This window comes from Lacerta agilis, chromosome 3 (assembly GCF_009819535.1).
Source record: "Lacerta agilis isolate rLacAgi1 chromosome 3, rLacAgi1.pri, whole genome shotgun sequence".
In the NCBI taxonomy this organism is placed as follows: Eukaryota; Metazoa; Chordata; class Lepidosauria; order Squamata; family Lacertidae; genus Lacerta; species Lacerta agilis.
The window spans coordinates 2226827-2241520 of NC_046314.1; the positions used below are offsets into that span (position 1 = coordinate 2226827).

The 14694-nt window shown below is 43.5% G+C and overlaps 2 protein-coding genes across 2 annotated transcripts in view; both read left to right on the forward strand.

Moving 5' to 3' along the window:
• The first annotated feature begins 797 nt into the window (after positions 1 to 797).
• LOC117044525 (translation initiation factor IF-2-like) lies at positions 798 to 10369 on the forward strand. The gene is made up of 3 exons (XM_033145344.1): positions 798 to 885; positions 2494 to 2885; positions 10297 to 10369. Exons 1-3 carry the CDS (start codon positions 798 to 800, stop codon positions 10366 to 10368), a joined length of 552 nt encoding a protein of 183 aa, XP_033001235.1. The 3' UTR covers position 10369.
• The window catches only part of VPS54 (VPS54 subunit of GARP complex), a 43900-nt gene continuing 39538 nt past the window's right edge, over positions 10333 to 14694 (forward strand). The window contains 1 exon segment of the mRNA XM_033145608.1: positions 10333 to 10408. The gene's annotated coding sequence lies outside the window, so the exon portion shown is untranslated.

Here is a 14694-nt window from a genome sequence, read left to right on the forward strand (position 1 = left end):
CCTCCCCCTCCCCCCCAGCCCTCTTTTCCAAAAAACTAAAAAGGTAAGACCCTTGTAAGGTTACTGTAGTGGTTTCTCGTGAGTAAGGAGGCTGGACTCCGTTTCAATTTGAAACCGTTTATTTACACAAGACAGAGCTCTAAAGTTCATGACCGCTCGAATACATCCCAGAATCCGGGAGTGGTCTTTTCTGGTTCCTTGACCAACCAAATAGCTTAGGCACCCCAAATCGCCTCCTCCCCTCTTTGTGTTTCACACCTCAACGTAATTGGGGCGTCGGAAGCGGCGTGACAGTATCCTCCCCTGAGGGGACGGGTGCGTGCTGGGTCTCTGATGCCTCACCAAGCGCCCTCTCCTCCTGGCTTCCCAGCTGCCTCTCCTCCCCAATGGACGACTTCCTGCTATCCTGGCTGGAGTCGGTGCTACTGCTATTGAAGTGGCGCTGGGGCTCTCTATACCCTGACATGCCCTGTGCCCCTTCGCTGGGGACAGACTGTTCCCTGACAACCCTTCAGCCAGTCCCTAAGGTTTCTTAGGAAAGGTCTCTGTCTGAGGCCTATTTTGAGGGTTAGATAAATAATCGGTGGCTCTTTGTTTCCCTGCAGGCTCCCGTTACCTCCTCCCCACCACTTGGGAGAAAACAAGAAGGTAATGTCTATTTCCATGTCTATGTTCGGAAAGTCTCTCTCTCTCTGTGTGTGTGTGTGTTTGTGTGTAAGAAAGTCTAACTGCCAGTCTTCTCTTCTTTTCCTTTCAGAAGAGCTCATCCTCGAGGATGTTGAAGAGGAAGTGCAGAAATGAGTCACCAGAGGCCGGAGGAGGAAGGAGAAAGCCCCGACCCTGACCTCGCTGTCGCCGCCACAGCTGCCGCCCCTCCGGAAAAAAGTAAAAATAAAAGGGGAGAAGGACCTTGGGGGGGACAGGGACTCGACCTCGCTGCCGCCATCACTGCTGCCATGCCGCCATACTGGAGAGAGAGGGAGAGACATCCGGGGAAGGAGAGGTAGGCAGAAGAAGACCACTGAAGGCCACGAAGAAACAAAGACCCAACCTGAGCCCACCTGCCCAAGGGCTGGGGCATTAGAAGAAGGCCTGAGGCCAGAATCATACCGCCCGATCTCCTTAATAAACCAAGACTACAAGATATTCACATCAGTCTTGGCCAACCGCCTAAAAATCTTCTTAGCCAAGTTAATAGTCCCAGACCAGACCGGCTTCGTCCCTGGTCGCAATATTACAGACCCCATCAGGAAACTACTGAACCTAATTGAACACAGCAAGGCAACTAAACTCCCACTGACAATTATGTCCCTAGACATCCTCAAAGCTTTTGATTGCTTAGAGTGGAAATACCGATTAGCAGTACTCACTAGCATGAAATTTGGCCCCAACTTCCTATAAATCCCTACAAAGGTGACTATGGGATGTGGTGCTCATCTTGCTTCAGGCCGAGAGAGCCGGTGCTTGTCCACAGACAACTTTTTGGGTCCTTTTATTGTAAACTACCCTGATAATTTCTGTTTAGTACATAAGTAAATAAGACAATAAAATGATACCGCATCTTGAAACATGGAGTAGTAGTTTTTTTTAAAGTTACGCTAACTGGAATAAAACCATATAATTTTGTTTATAATATTTATGACAAGAGAACAGTTACTTATAATTTACCGTTTTATTTCAAAATACTTTAAAAATACATTAATGTAAATGCACGAAAGCTTTGCCTTTCTTTAAAACAGAAAATGGGAAAGGGAGATGCTACACTTTATGAAAATGTTTGCTGGTCTGACAGGAGGCAGAGAATGGAGGATGAAATGGGGGGAGGAATGGAGCTGGGGAGTGGAAACGCCCCATCCAGTGCATGTTTATTCAAGTCCCACTGATTAGTTCCTTATGCCAATTAAGGTGTTGTTATTATTTGGACGTTTCAGTCTCTAACAAGCTGCAATTCAAATTTCTTTAGGATGGCCCCTAAGTGTGGAAGGGCGGCAGGCTGGTCTGCGCCTTCTCGGTCGTGGGTCCCATGCAATGCTCTCTGCAGGGAGGCTGATCTGGCTCATTTTTGCTGGCCTTTCCCTGTGCTGCAGAAACATGGCTCTAGCATGAAGTACAGTATTTGGGAGAGGAACTTGTAGGATGTGGTTTTGTTGTGCTCCTGCAGATGTGGATTTATTTGCTGAGGTGGTCCCCCCCCTCGCTGTTTTCTATTTTTGTTCTGATTTTAATGTTTTGCTATGAGCAGTCTGGGCGCACATTTATATGCTAAGGGCGAGACGTACGTATAAACATTTTGAAACAAACCGGCGCGAAGCAGAAACCGGCGCAGGGCCGGCCTTAACCCTGAAGGCAGCTGATTTCAACTTCTGAGTGTTACGAAAAGGCGGTAAAATGTTCGTTATTATTTAATATACGGTTGCCGTGTTTTGCTTACAGGGAGGGGAGGGGGTGCTGATGCAATTAGCCGGCCGTGAGTCCTACACGCACTTCGGAAAGGAAAGGGAGCATTTGCTGCGAAATCTCTCTCTCCGGGGCCGCCAACCGCGGCAGGCCCTTTGCCCGGCGCTCACGCGACCAGCTGGGCCGAGAAGGGGACGGAAGAGGCGGCGGCTCCTCGGGCGCCTCTCGCCCCCAGCAGCTGCAGGCGCAGCAGCTCCTCCTCCTCCTCCTCCTGCTGCTGCTGCTGCTTCTCGTCGGGGCTGCGGGAGAGGCGGCGCTTGCCGGGGCCGCCGCTTTGCTCGCTGCCGCATCGCCGACCGAGCAGCCCGCCCTGGGCCCCAGCCGGGAGCAAGGAGAGCCGCTCCATGGTGGCGACGTGTCGCTTCGGAGGCGCTAGGCCGCGGCGCCGCCTTGGCAGCTTCTTCGCCCACCCACAGCGGCTGCTGCAGGTACGGAGGGGCCGGGGAGGCGGGCGGGCGGGCGGGCGGAGGCGATCTCGTCAGCCCCGCCATGAAATCCAGGCCACGAATGTGGCCGCAGGAGGGGCAGGTGCTGGATCCCGGAACTGCGCTCCTGCCCCCCTCAAAAACAACAGCAGCCGGATCCGACTCGCTCAGTAAAGGCGTAGGCGAGAGAGAGAAAGCGGGTGCTCCGATCCCCGCCAAGCCCTCTCCCACCGGCAGCCCAAGGTAGTAGGCCACCGTCTGTCCGTCAGTATCACCCGCACATTTCTTCCGTAGCGCGCTTTGCAGGAGATACTCTCTTCTTTCTTCCTCCTCCTCCTCCACCTTATTTGTGGGGTCAGGGTGCCTTCGTCACAGGAGTGCCAGCTTGGCCCCGCGATTGTGGGTGCCCGGGGCCGAGGGTGCCATGCAGTGGGCCCAGTTGTGGGTGCCCGGCCCCTTCATGGGGAATTTGGTGGGTGCTCAGGCACCCAGGGAGCCAGCACCTATGCCATACCCTCCAACGATTCTCTGATGAAAATAGGGATGTCCCATTCCGTAATGATAATTTTAGTATTTATACCCCACACATCTTACTGGGCTGCCCCAGCCACTCTGGGCAGCTTCCAATATATATAAAAACATAATGAATCATTAAACACTTAAAAAACTTCCCTATACAGAATTGCATTCAAATTGCCTTCAAGAAATGTTGGAGGCTTGGAGGTCAAATAACTCCATAGCCTCCAACATTTCTCCAATGAAAATAGGGATGTCCTAAGGAAAAGTGGGACTTTCCATGATCAAATCTGAAACTGGGACGCTTCTCTAAATCAGGGGCGTCCCTAGAAAATAGGGACACTTGGAGGGTCTGCTATGCTTCGTCACAACCCCTTTCCTCTCCCCCCCCCCCCATTGGCATGAGCTGTGACCCCATAGTTCCCTTTCCAGAGGATATTACCCACTGCTTTAATTCTTCTTACACAAATACCTTCCACCCCTTTTAAGCCACAGGGCACTGTTTGCAGGCAATCCTTTCCACCCACAATTTATCTCCCTTGCCCTTTCTTTCCATGGAAGGTTGTATCCTGCGAACCCCACAGAAGGCAAGTAGGTTCCACAAACTGCTGGTTCTTCTCTAGACTGTCCAGCACCATCAGTCCATTTTATCAGATGCACAAAGTGTTATCATGAATAATTTTATAGATAGACAGATATATGGAAGGTGGCAGGGTGGAATGGAGTTATAAACATTGAGGTCGGAAGGAATGAAACTGAGAACAAACAGACACACTGATATGTTAACAGCAGCCATTCACATGAAAAAGTTGTTAATAACATAGACTTCTTTAGTGTGGTGTAAAATCCCATTTTTGTCCCAATTCAGTGTACAAGTTACTGACCCTCTTGAGGACTTGTAAGCTATTAAAATAATACTGTATTAAAAGGCTAGCTTTCCACCAGTAAGATTAATAGGCAAGGAATGGCCAGTGTACCCAACCTTAGGCACCAATTTACCCCATCTAAGCTTTTTTTTTTTAACAAAACCAAGTGGTTTCAAATTTGCGACATAAATCCATTTGGAGAATGGCATCTTGTTTTTAGAATAGGAAAATTATCTGATAAAAAGACAAAACATGGTGAGATTCCCCCAAAGCTGCTGCATGTTCTACCTGCTTAACCTGCGTAGCTCTGGCCTTCAAAGATTCCTCCTGGTTTGGGATGGATTTTCTCACTCTAATTAAGGATCCTTATAAATTGTGTTTATTTATTTATTTTGTTTAATAAAATTGCCAGCCACCTTTCAAATTAAAATATTTTGGTGAAATATTGTGAGAATGGCAAGATTATCAAAGGAGATGAGGATTAGGCCCTAGGTTAAATCAGGGGTGCCACCCTCCAGATGTGGGGCTGCAGCTCCCACCCACCCCAGCTAGCATGTGCAGTGGGGGGGGGGATGGGTATTATAGTACAACCTCCTTGGCTTAAAAGAAGTGATTGCGGGCATTTCAAGAGCACTAGCCATGTACTGTAAGTCTGCTCCAGTAAAAACAACCATCTTGTGGCAACCTAAAGACTAAATAGGTTTATGGATTAAGTGTTTGTAGACTAGATTCCACCTCAACTGATGCATGAAACTTTTCCTAAGTTGGCAGGAACTGGGAGAAAAATGTGAACGGTGAAATTGGAGGGATATAAAATGCAAAGAATACAAACTGTGATAATTACATTAAAACTGTAAAATAACTGCAGTGCCCATTCACAAAGTTTTGATGATAACACAAACATCCTCACACTGGTAAGCTAATTCACTTTTTTAGCCTTTCAATAATGCTTTAGTGGTGTCTAGACGTCTTAATTTTTTTCTCGTCTAGTGGCTAGGGTACCCAGCCTGCATGTCTTATATTGGTATTGTGCAGATAATTTTCTCTAGCTGCCAAATAATGTCTTGCAAAATTCTTTTCTAAACGGCTTCCTTTGCAAACATGACTATCTGTGACAATGGGGTTGGGTACTTCTTTTCAGTGTTGAACCTGTAGAACCTGTGATTGCCTTAGAGAGGAAACATACATAATCTGGAACAGCTTCTAGGGCAGGGGTCAGCAAACTTTTTCAGCAGGGGGCCAGTACACTGTCCCTCAGACCTTGTGGTGGACCGGACTATATTTTGGAAACAAAATGAACAAATTCCTATGCCCCACAAATAACCCAGACATGCATTTAAAATAAAAGGACACATTCTACTAATCCGGACCATCCGTAGGCCTGATTGCGAAGGCGATTGGGCCGTATCTGGCCCCGGGCCATAGTTTGCCTTCCTTAAAAAATTTTTTTATTAAATTTTATAAACACAGTACAAACACACAGGGTCCCCGGTCGTTTAACGGACTATTGATCCCTGTGCCACCATGGCGCTTCGCTGCCACCAACCAGGATCCCCTCCCTGGTAATCACTGTTGTCACAGTCAGGGTGTGATTTTAAACAAAATAATAAGTGTTACATTCTTGCTCCCCTCTCCCTTCCCAGCAAGGTATTTCCGCTTCTTCTGGGTCCTCTCGGATAGCATAGGGAGCCCAGCTTTCAGTTCTCTGGTAAGGCTTAATCATGTTTACGTGAACTACCTTGCGCCCCTCATCCCCCTGCTGGATAAGGTAGTTTACATTGCTTATTTTGGATATGATTTGGGGTTGGTCCCTCCCAGGCTAGTTGCATTTCATTCCCCTTTTTGGTTGCTCTAGGCAAGGGTTGTGCCAAGTCGAGTCCTAACCTCTGGAATGGTGTGGAAATTACAGGTAAAGGACACAGTTTTGCCTTGGTTTTGTCCTGACCTGATCCCCGCCTCTGTCAAATGTCACAGGCTTGGCAATACATTTTAATTTGCTTCCCCATGCCTGGCCAATAGAAATTTTGCGCCACTCTTTGTTTAGTCCGAGTTATCCCCATATGTGCCCCAAAAATACTATTATGGGCTTGCATTATGATTCTTTCTCGGTACATGTGAGGAACCACTAGTTGTCTGTGGTTTCCTCCTCCCCCTTTATAAGGTGTGCTAAGGGCTTCACAATATAACAGCCCCTCCTCTAGGCAGAACCTCTCTGGGCAATCAGGGGTTAATGGAACAGTAGATTTTGCTGCCTCAAAACAGCTGTTTAGTCCCATGTCATTCTTTTGTTCCTGAGAGAAACTAGTCATTTGAGTATTTTTAAAAGGTATTAGGAAGCCTGACTCACTCAAAGTTTCAACTTGAGGACTTTGAGTCCTGCCCTCATTAGCAACTGTTTCACTTCCCTCAGTATTGGTCGACAGTTGGCCCCCCTTGGAGCGGGTAATCACAAATGCACTCTGCACATGCTCCAGGAGATCCCAACCGATAAGCACCGCAGTGGGGATTTCCTCTGAAATGGCCACTTGCCACTTTCCACTCCAGTCATGTAACTTAATGTTTACCTCAGCCATTGGAGTCTAACTGGCTCCTTGGCGATTCCTTTTAATTCTATAGTTTTTCCTGGAATTATTCTCTCGGGATTGATTATCTCAGGATGAACAATCGTGATTTGGGATCCGGTATCTTTTAATCCTAGATATTTTTTATTTTCAATCCAAATATATTCTCCTGACTTTCTCAAGAGCAAGTCATTCTGTTTAATCAAGTAACAGTGTATCACTGACGCCTCAGGAATCTCATCTGTCTCAGGCCTAGCTAAAGTTTCGGTTTCCGTGACAACCTGCTTAGCCTCACCCTGCCCTACTGAGTGGATACAAAAAGACTGTTTTTGAGTGTTTGTGCTCCCAGATTTAACTTGTCCACCAGTCTTAAATTCAAAGCTTCTGTGGCCAGATTTACCACACGACCAGCACCTCATATCTCTTCCCCCAGTATAATTAGATTTATTTTCTTTTACCTCAGAGGTACGGGTGTTAGTTTGGCCCACGTCACTTGGGCTTTTTGACTGTGGTATGTTTCCCTTTTTTATTACCGGAGAAGAGCTTCCTTTAGCATATTGAAATTGGTTTCTGGGGTTCCCCCACAATTTCCCGCCAAATTTTGGACTATCGAATCCATGGTCCCTAATTTCATTAATTTGGTCAGCTATGGTTGCTGCCTCTTGGATGGTTTTAGGATTTCTTTCCTTTACAAGATATTTCAGCTCCCCAGTTATGGTGGCATAAAATTGCTCCACGCAATAACCTCTGATTTTTTGAATTGAATCCGCACCCTCCTGCTCTAACCATTTTTTTTAGGTAATTTGAAATTTTTGCCCCCAACTGAGCATACGTTTCTTCCCTCAACTTTATCACACTCCTGAATTTTTTTCTTAGTTGTTCTGAGGTAATTCGAAACCTCGTATAAATTAATTGTTTAAACATCTCAAAGTCTGTTGACTGTTCTTCTGTCATTTGGGCGTATATTTCTGCCAATACCCCACTAATTCTAGCCCTTAAGATCACCATTTTCTCCTCATCCTTCATTTGGAAATCTTTACAGGCTCTCTCAAATGATATCAGAAAAGCCTCTGGGCTATCTTTCCTCCTTGAACTCAGGGAATTGCTTTAAATCTACCTTCCCTGTTGTTTGACTACTGGTGTTATTACTATTATTTTGATTCTCCATGACTGCTAATTCTAGTTTCTTCATTCCAACTGAAATTGCATTCTTTCACTCTCACTTTCCCTCTCAGCTCTAATTCTTTTGCTCTCTTGCCCAGCTCTAATTCTTTCCATTTCTATTTGTTGTTCAGCCTTAACTTTTTCCCCTTTCTGCCTCAGCCTTAATTCTTTCCTTCTCTAATTCTAATTTATATTGTTGTTCTAGTTTCCACTTTTCTAATTATATAGACACTTGTGGATCTCTTGCCTCAGGTAAAATATTAGTGGCATCTTCTAAGCTCTGCTCTTCCCTCAGAGGATTCCCATTCTTCTCTCCTTCAGAGCTATCTTGAGCTGGTTCCCTCACAGGGTTCTTTGTCTTTTTGGGGGGCATATTATGTGATTGAGGATTGACAGTTAAATTAACAAAATAAGAGAAATCTCCTCTCAGCACTGTTCCCTCTGGCTAGGTTTCCTCCAGACTCAGGTCTCAAAGTTCTGCTATGGGTCTTCTCTCTACCCGTTAAGCTTACTTCCTCCGACCCCCAAGTCAAAACTCTCTGCCAGAACAGATTTGTGAGCTCTCTTTTCTCCTTTTGTTATCTTAGCTTCCCAGGGTCCTTGGGTAACCACAACTACACCGCTGGCCTAGGTTATCACTTCACAGATTTACCTTTCCCCTTCCAGGTGTATTGATTAACCCCAGCTGCTTCTGCCAATTTTGTGGTGAACAGGCACAACGATCTCAATATCCCTCCACGGGCTTATTGATGTCTCCTGCCAGCGTATTGATCTTATCCTGCCGCTGCCGCCAGTTTTGTGGCGATCACACAGGGTCCCCGGTCGTTAACGGACTATTGATCCCTGTGCCACCACGGCGCTTCGCTGCCCACCAACCAGGATCCCCTCCCTGGTAATCACTGTCACAGTCAGGGTGTGATTTTAAATAAAATAATGTGTTTATTTTAAAACATCAACAAACTTAAGATATGGTTACATTGGTATATATTTGTTCTTATCTCAACCCTATCCCTAATCCTACGCTCACCACTCTACCTCACCACCAACCCTCACAATCACCAACCATCTGCTTCAGTCAACTGCTCTTAACTCTCTAACACCAACTGACTCACTCCAACTGCCTTTGTTCAGCTGCCCCTAGCTGCTCCTCCTCCCTCTGTTTATTGGTCCGCCTAGGGTCAGCCACTTAACCCTTTACTTACTCCTGCACATACATATATTCTCTAGGAAGGGCAAACGCCACACACACTAATACAAAACAATATCTTTTTAAATTTTTTTTATTAAATTTATAAAAAAACATTACAAACACACTATACAAAACAATATATAGTTTGCCTTCCATGCCTACGTTATATCCAAGATAAAGTACTGTTCATGTATTATGATTCTTTTGATCTTAAGGTATACCGGTATTTCAGCTGCAGATTGAGAAATGAGACAAAAATGCTGATGGCAAAATAAATGAGAATACTATTCTGAAGTAAAAGAGATTCACTGCTAGGGTTGTTTCAATATTAAATTCTTTTGGTCCATTGCTTCTGGATTCTGAAAAAGACAAATAGGAAAAAGAAACATATAAGAAGAGCCTGTTGGGTCAGACCTGTGGAAGGGTTTGTTTATTACTATGTTACCCAGCCAGATTGGCAAGGCATTACTACTACTACTACTACTACTACGTTCTGTGTTTTTTTATATTGAAAACTGCCCTGTGATCTTCAGATGAAGGGTGTATATGTGATTTATTTTGAAGGGTTATATATACACTTTGCCTTCACAGCTGCCTCCATCTTATCTTCCATGCTATATGGTGCTTAGCATATTAAATGCACCTGATAGCTGGTACTTGGAGAAGTGCCACCTTTGAGCTTTTCCTTTGACAGTCTGGATTGAGATGCCTTCCTACGTTGTTTTTGTTATATTTTCCCATCATTATATGCTTCCATTCTGGCATATATAATTAGAATAAGAATATGTCATGTATTCATGGGTTTACAACATACCTTCAATTGATACCTGAGGAAGCATCATGTCTTAATGTCAGACATATGTGTGTATAGTGCATGTCATGCATATACATACACCAGAGTAACCATCCTATCCTCAAACTAAAAAGTTCTGAGTTGGGCCACATTCATGTTTATAAATGAGTTCCCTTACTCTGTGCCAAAAAGTCACCTGGTACATGGTGTCTTCTGTCTGTTCACCTGCTCTTTTTATCAACATTTAAAATTTGAAATCAGTGGGTCTATCACACATTTGAACATTTATTCTGTTTTTCTTTAATGTGTCTAATCTTTTGTTTAGGACTTGAAAATAGCCGTGTGTGTTACAGTCTCAAGGGTTGTTTTTAAACTGATGGAACTGGAAGAGATATGAGGTCTCCTTACTGGGACTTTCTTGGACTTCCCTCATTAAGGCATGCAAACTTAATATTGTTATACTAAATCTTTGTAGAATAGTTGCAGAGTGCAATGTGCATTTTTTGATACTAGTAGAGACTACTAATATTGATATGATATCCTGTGAACATAAGGTTAGTTAACAATAAATGGGATTTTATTCTGCTCTTGACATCAAGGTACACCCCACACCCCAAGATGAGCACCTCTTGTGTTTGGACAATCAAAGTTATATAAGTGGTTAAATATAAATTTAACCTTGGATTGAGTTTACATGATTATTTTCTGTGATCCATTATTTTCATTGGAGTGGAATGGGGGTTACTAGAACCCTCTATTCCATTGGGTAGGCAAACTAAGGCCCAGGGGCCAGATTCTGCCCAGCTACCTTCTAAATCTGGCCTGTGGACGGTTATCGTGTTTTTACATGAGTAGAATGTGTCCTTTTATTTAAAATGCATTTCTGGGTTATTTGTGGGGCATATGAATTCATTCATTCCCCCCCCCCCAAAAAAAAATATAGTCCGGCCCACCACAAGGTCTGAGGGACAGTGGACCGGCCCCCTGATGAAAAAGTTTGCTGACCCCTGTCTATTCTATCTGCCAAACCCAGATAACTCCTCCCAGAAAATAAAATGAAATTAAATTAAAAATCTGAATGAAAAAATAATCCAGTTTAAAAATCAACTAGAGTCTGGATCCAAGCCCACATGTTTAAAGTTTAACAGGAGTGACTAACCACCAGTTCAGGGGCCTGATCTAGTCTCTCAAGCATTTTTTTTTCTGTTTCCCAACACCCTGCCAGTTTTTCTGCAATATTTGGGGTTCTATCCAGCATGAGGATACATTTGTCTTGTTTCTTAGTCACCCTCTTTGGTTATAGTTCTCCTGGTACTCACCTCCTGAGTTTGCCATTACAGTATCTGGGTCAGAAATGTAGCAAAGACTTGAGTACTTTCTTTCATTTGTGGTGGCTCTCATCTGCACAAAATACGATATACAGTGGTGCCCGCTAGACGAAAATAATTCGTTCTGCGAAAATTTTCGTCTAGCGGGGTTTTTCGTCTTGCGGAGCGGCAATGACAGCCGCGCTCCGCAAAACGAAAAAAAAGACGAAAATTTTTCGTCTTGCGAGGCAGCCCCATAGACTTTTTCGTCTTGCGGGGCAGCCTTCCGCTAGACGAATGCCTTCGTCTAGCGAGTTTTTCGTCTTGCGAGGCATTCGTCTAGCGGGGTACCACTGTATTGAGAAAGCAATCAAAACCTTCAGTGTGCCATGCTGGATGGCATTTTGATGAGGCAGGATTGTCCCTCTCCCTGACTTTCCTCAGTTTCTGCACTTATTCCAAGTAAGCATGCATAATATGATTGTGCTAGTAATATTTTTTATTGACTCGTTATGAACTGTAATCCTAAATAATTTGTGTAGCTAGGGTCTTAACTGCTAAGTATTGAAGGTCAGAAAAGGTTCCTAGCTTATTTGGAAGTGAATAAGGGATGTGTTTTTGCTTTTGCAAAACTAATATAGTATGCTGAGTTTCAGCCTACTATTTCCCAATTTGGGTGTGGGGCTACCTGCACCTTAACTCAGGAAGTTAGGTTTCCTCTCAGCACAATCCCAGTGAGCTCACTGGAGTCTACTGCCAGCTAAGCGTATATAGGATTGGTGCTTTAATCATTCCATTTTGCCAAGTTGGAAAAGTTAAATGTTGCAGACCAATGAAGGGCTTATTTATCCAGAGGTTACCATTTCACATTTGCTATCCCCCCTCTCAGTGCAATAGATATTCCAGCCCTCCACAACTTTCCAATTTATCAACATTCATTGACTATGATCAGGGGTCAGCAAACCTTTCCAGAAGGGGCTGGTCCACCGTCCCTCAGACCTTGGGGGCGGACTATTTTTTTTGGGGGGGGTGAACCAATTCCTATGCCCCACAAATAACCAGAGATGCATTTTAAATAAAAGCACACATTCTACTCATGTAAAAACATGCTGATTCCCGGACCACCCACGGGCTGGGTTTAGAAGGCGATTGGGCTGGATGCGGCCGCTGGGCCTTAGTTTGCCTACCCATGACTATGATCATTGATGGATTGAGAGATATGAGTCAAGAAGACCTTCTGATCCAGCCAAAAGCTATTATTATTATATTATTATTATTATTATTATTATTATATTTTAGTTGGATTTAGCTTCTACTCTACCTATTTGACATGTTAGCATACCAGACCCTGCAATGAATTCATATAAGCAAGCAAGCAAGCAAGCAAGCAAACAGATAGGAGTAATCCTGCAGGTTAAATTTAGGAGCTTGTGTCTTAACTTGTATACTGTTCATATATACTTTATAAACAGTTTAAATTAAGCATTATGAGAAACTTTCAGGGTAAAGCACTTTGGCTTCAGCTCAGAGCTCTTTGGAAGTTTGGATATGCTTACTTGCTTTCTTGACTTGTTTCTTGACTTGGACAAGGGCAATCATTGCATTTACTGAAACTGTATGCTTTGGAATAAGGAGTCCCTGAATTTCAGGGAATTTATTTGGGATTATTTATGTATATTGCCTATGGATTCCAGATGCTTTGTCTGCAATAACTGCAGTGTGTTTCATTAAGAGGTAGCTTAGATCAGTATTGGGTTAATTTAATTGATCAAAATTTTTGACAGACTACTGTTATTACATCAGCGAGGGAAGTAATATCAACATGAATCATTGTCAGGCACTGAAATGTGAGTTTTTAAAAGATCTTCCAAATGTTATAACTGGAACATTTGTATGTTAACCTTGCCAGTGAAAATGTAATGACAGTTAGGTGGAGATATAATAAAAATAAATGTTCAACAACGTTATTATATGAGCTGTGATTAATCCAGGTTCATATTTTAGTTTCTGGAGCCATATCAATGCCTACCTTAAGCATGGGCGTAGCCAAAGGGGGGCAGGGGAGACAGTTCCCTCCCCAAGTCAATAAAAACCAATACAAATCTGAGGGTCTGCCACCCTAACAAAAGTCTGTCCCCCCCAACAAAGTCTGCCCCCCCAACAGAAATCTTGGCTATGCCCATAAATGTAAGCTATAGTTTCTGCATCTAAGTATAAGTAGGGTACAATTGCAGTCTAATGTAGGAGTGCAATTAAAGTATTTTCTGTTGGCGATACTTCAGATTTTCTGGTGAGGTTTTGTTTTGTGTTCATTTCACTTTCACTTTGTGATGAGATTTGAATTGGAAGGCCTGTGCATTACTGCATATTTGGGGGGGGGGGAATCCACTAAATTCAGAAGGATGCTGTTGTTATCTAAATTAGAAAACTTAACATTGCAATATGAGGAAGCATCTTAGTTAATAAGCTGGGGCCATTCTTCACAAATAGTTAGGTTGAATGTATGTACTGCACAGGTCTAAGATGTAAGGGGAATGATTTTCACCACGTAATTGCTAATTAAGGAGCACACTTTGATATTTTCCCTTTTGATTGTTATTATTTTACCAGAGCAAATAGGAATTGTAACATTTTTGTTCTTTTGGTTGTTGTGTGAATAGACTGGTGTGTACAGTGGCTTGCCGAGGTTAATTATTTATAAAATCATAGAATCATAGAATTGTAGAGTTGGAAGGGACCCAGAGGATCTAGTCCAATCCGCTGCAATGCAGGAATATCCATTTGTCCTATACAGGGATCGAACCTACAACCTTGGCGTTAACAGCACTGTCCAACTGATGCTAAATTTATGACTACACTCAGCTGCTAGCTGTGAATAATTTAGTGTGGCATCATGTTGCTGCTGATTTAGGACTGGTTTATTGGTCTAGTGAGATGACTTCAACTAGAAACATTTACTCTTCCTGATATGTGTCTGTTTTGTTACTGAAATTAAGCTTTTCACCTTTGGCAGGGAATAAGGTGATTGTGCATGGTAGAAGGGAGAGGAGGAAGATGACGACAAGTTGAAAGCAGAAGCATTATACTTTTTCTAGAATATCTTCCAAAGCCTGCTTATCCCACCTGTCTTCCCTAGCATGTTGGTATCCGTGTAATCCCAAATTGATGATTTATGTTCAATTAATCAGCATTTGCCTCTTAGAAAATTCTACAGGAAGGTAGAACTTGGTTGCATTCAGTGAACTAGATGAAGACTAGTTGAAAAAACCTGGGTTTATGAAGGTTTATATCCTTGATCTCTTTCTTACTGTACTGGTAGATATAGTTGCTCAAGAATGTGAAATCATCAGTATAAGAAAACAAGTAGTCCATTGACTTCAGTGGCATTAACCCATCAGTTTATTGTTAGCATGTAC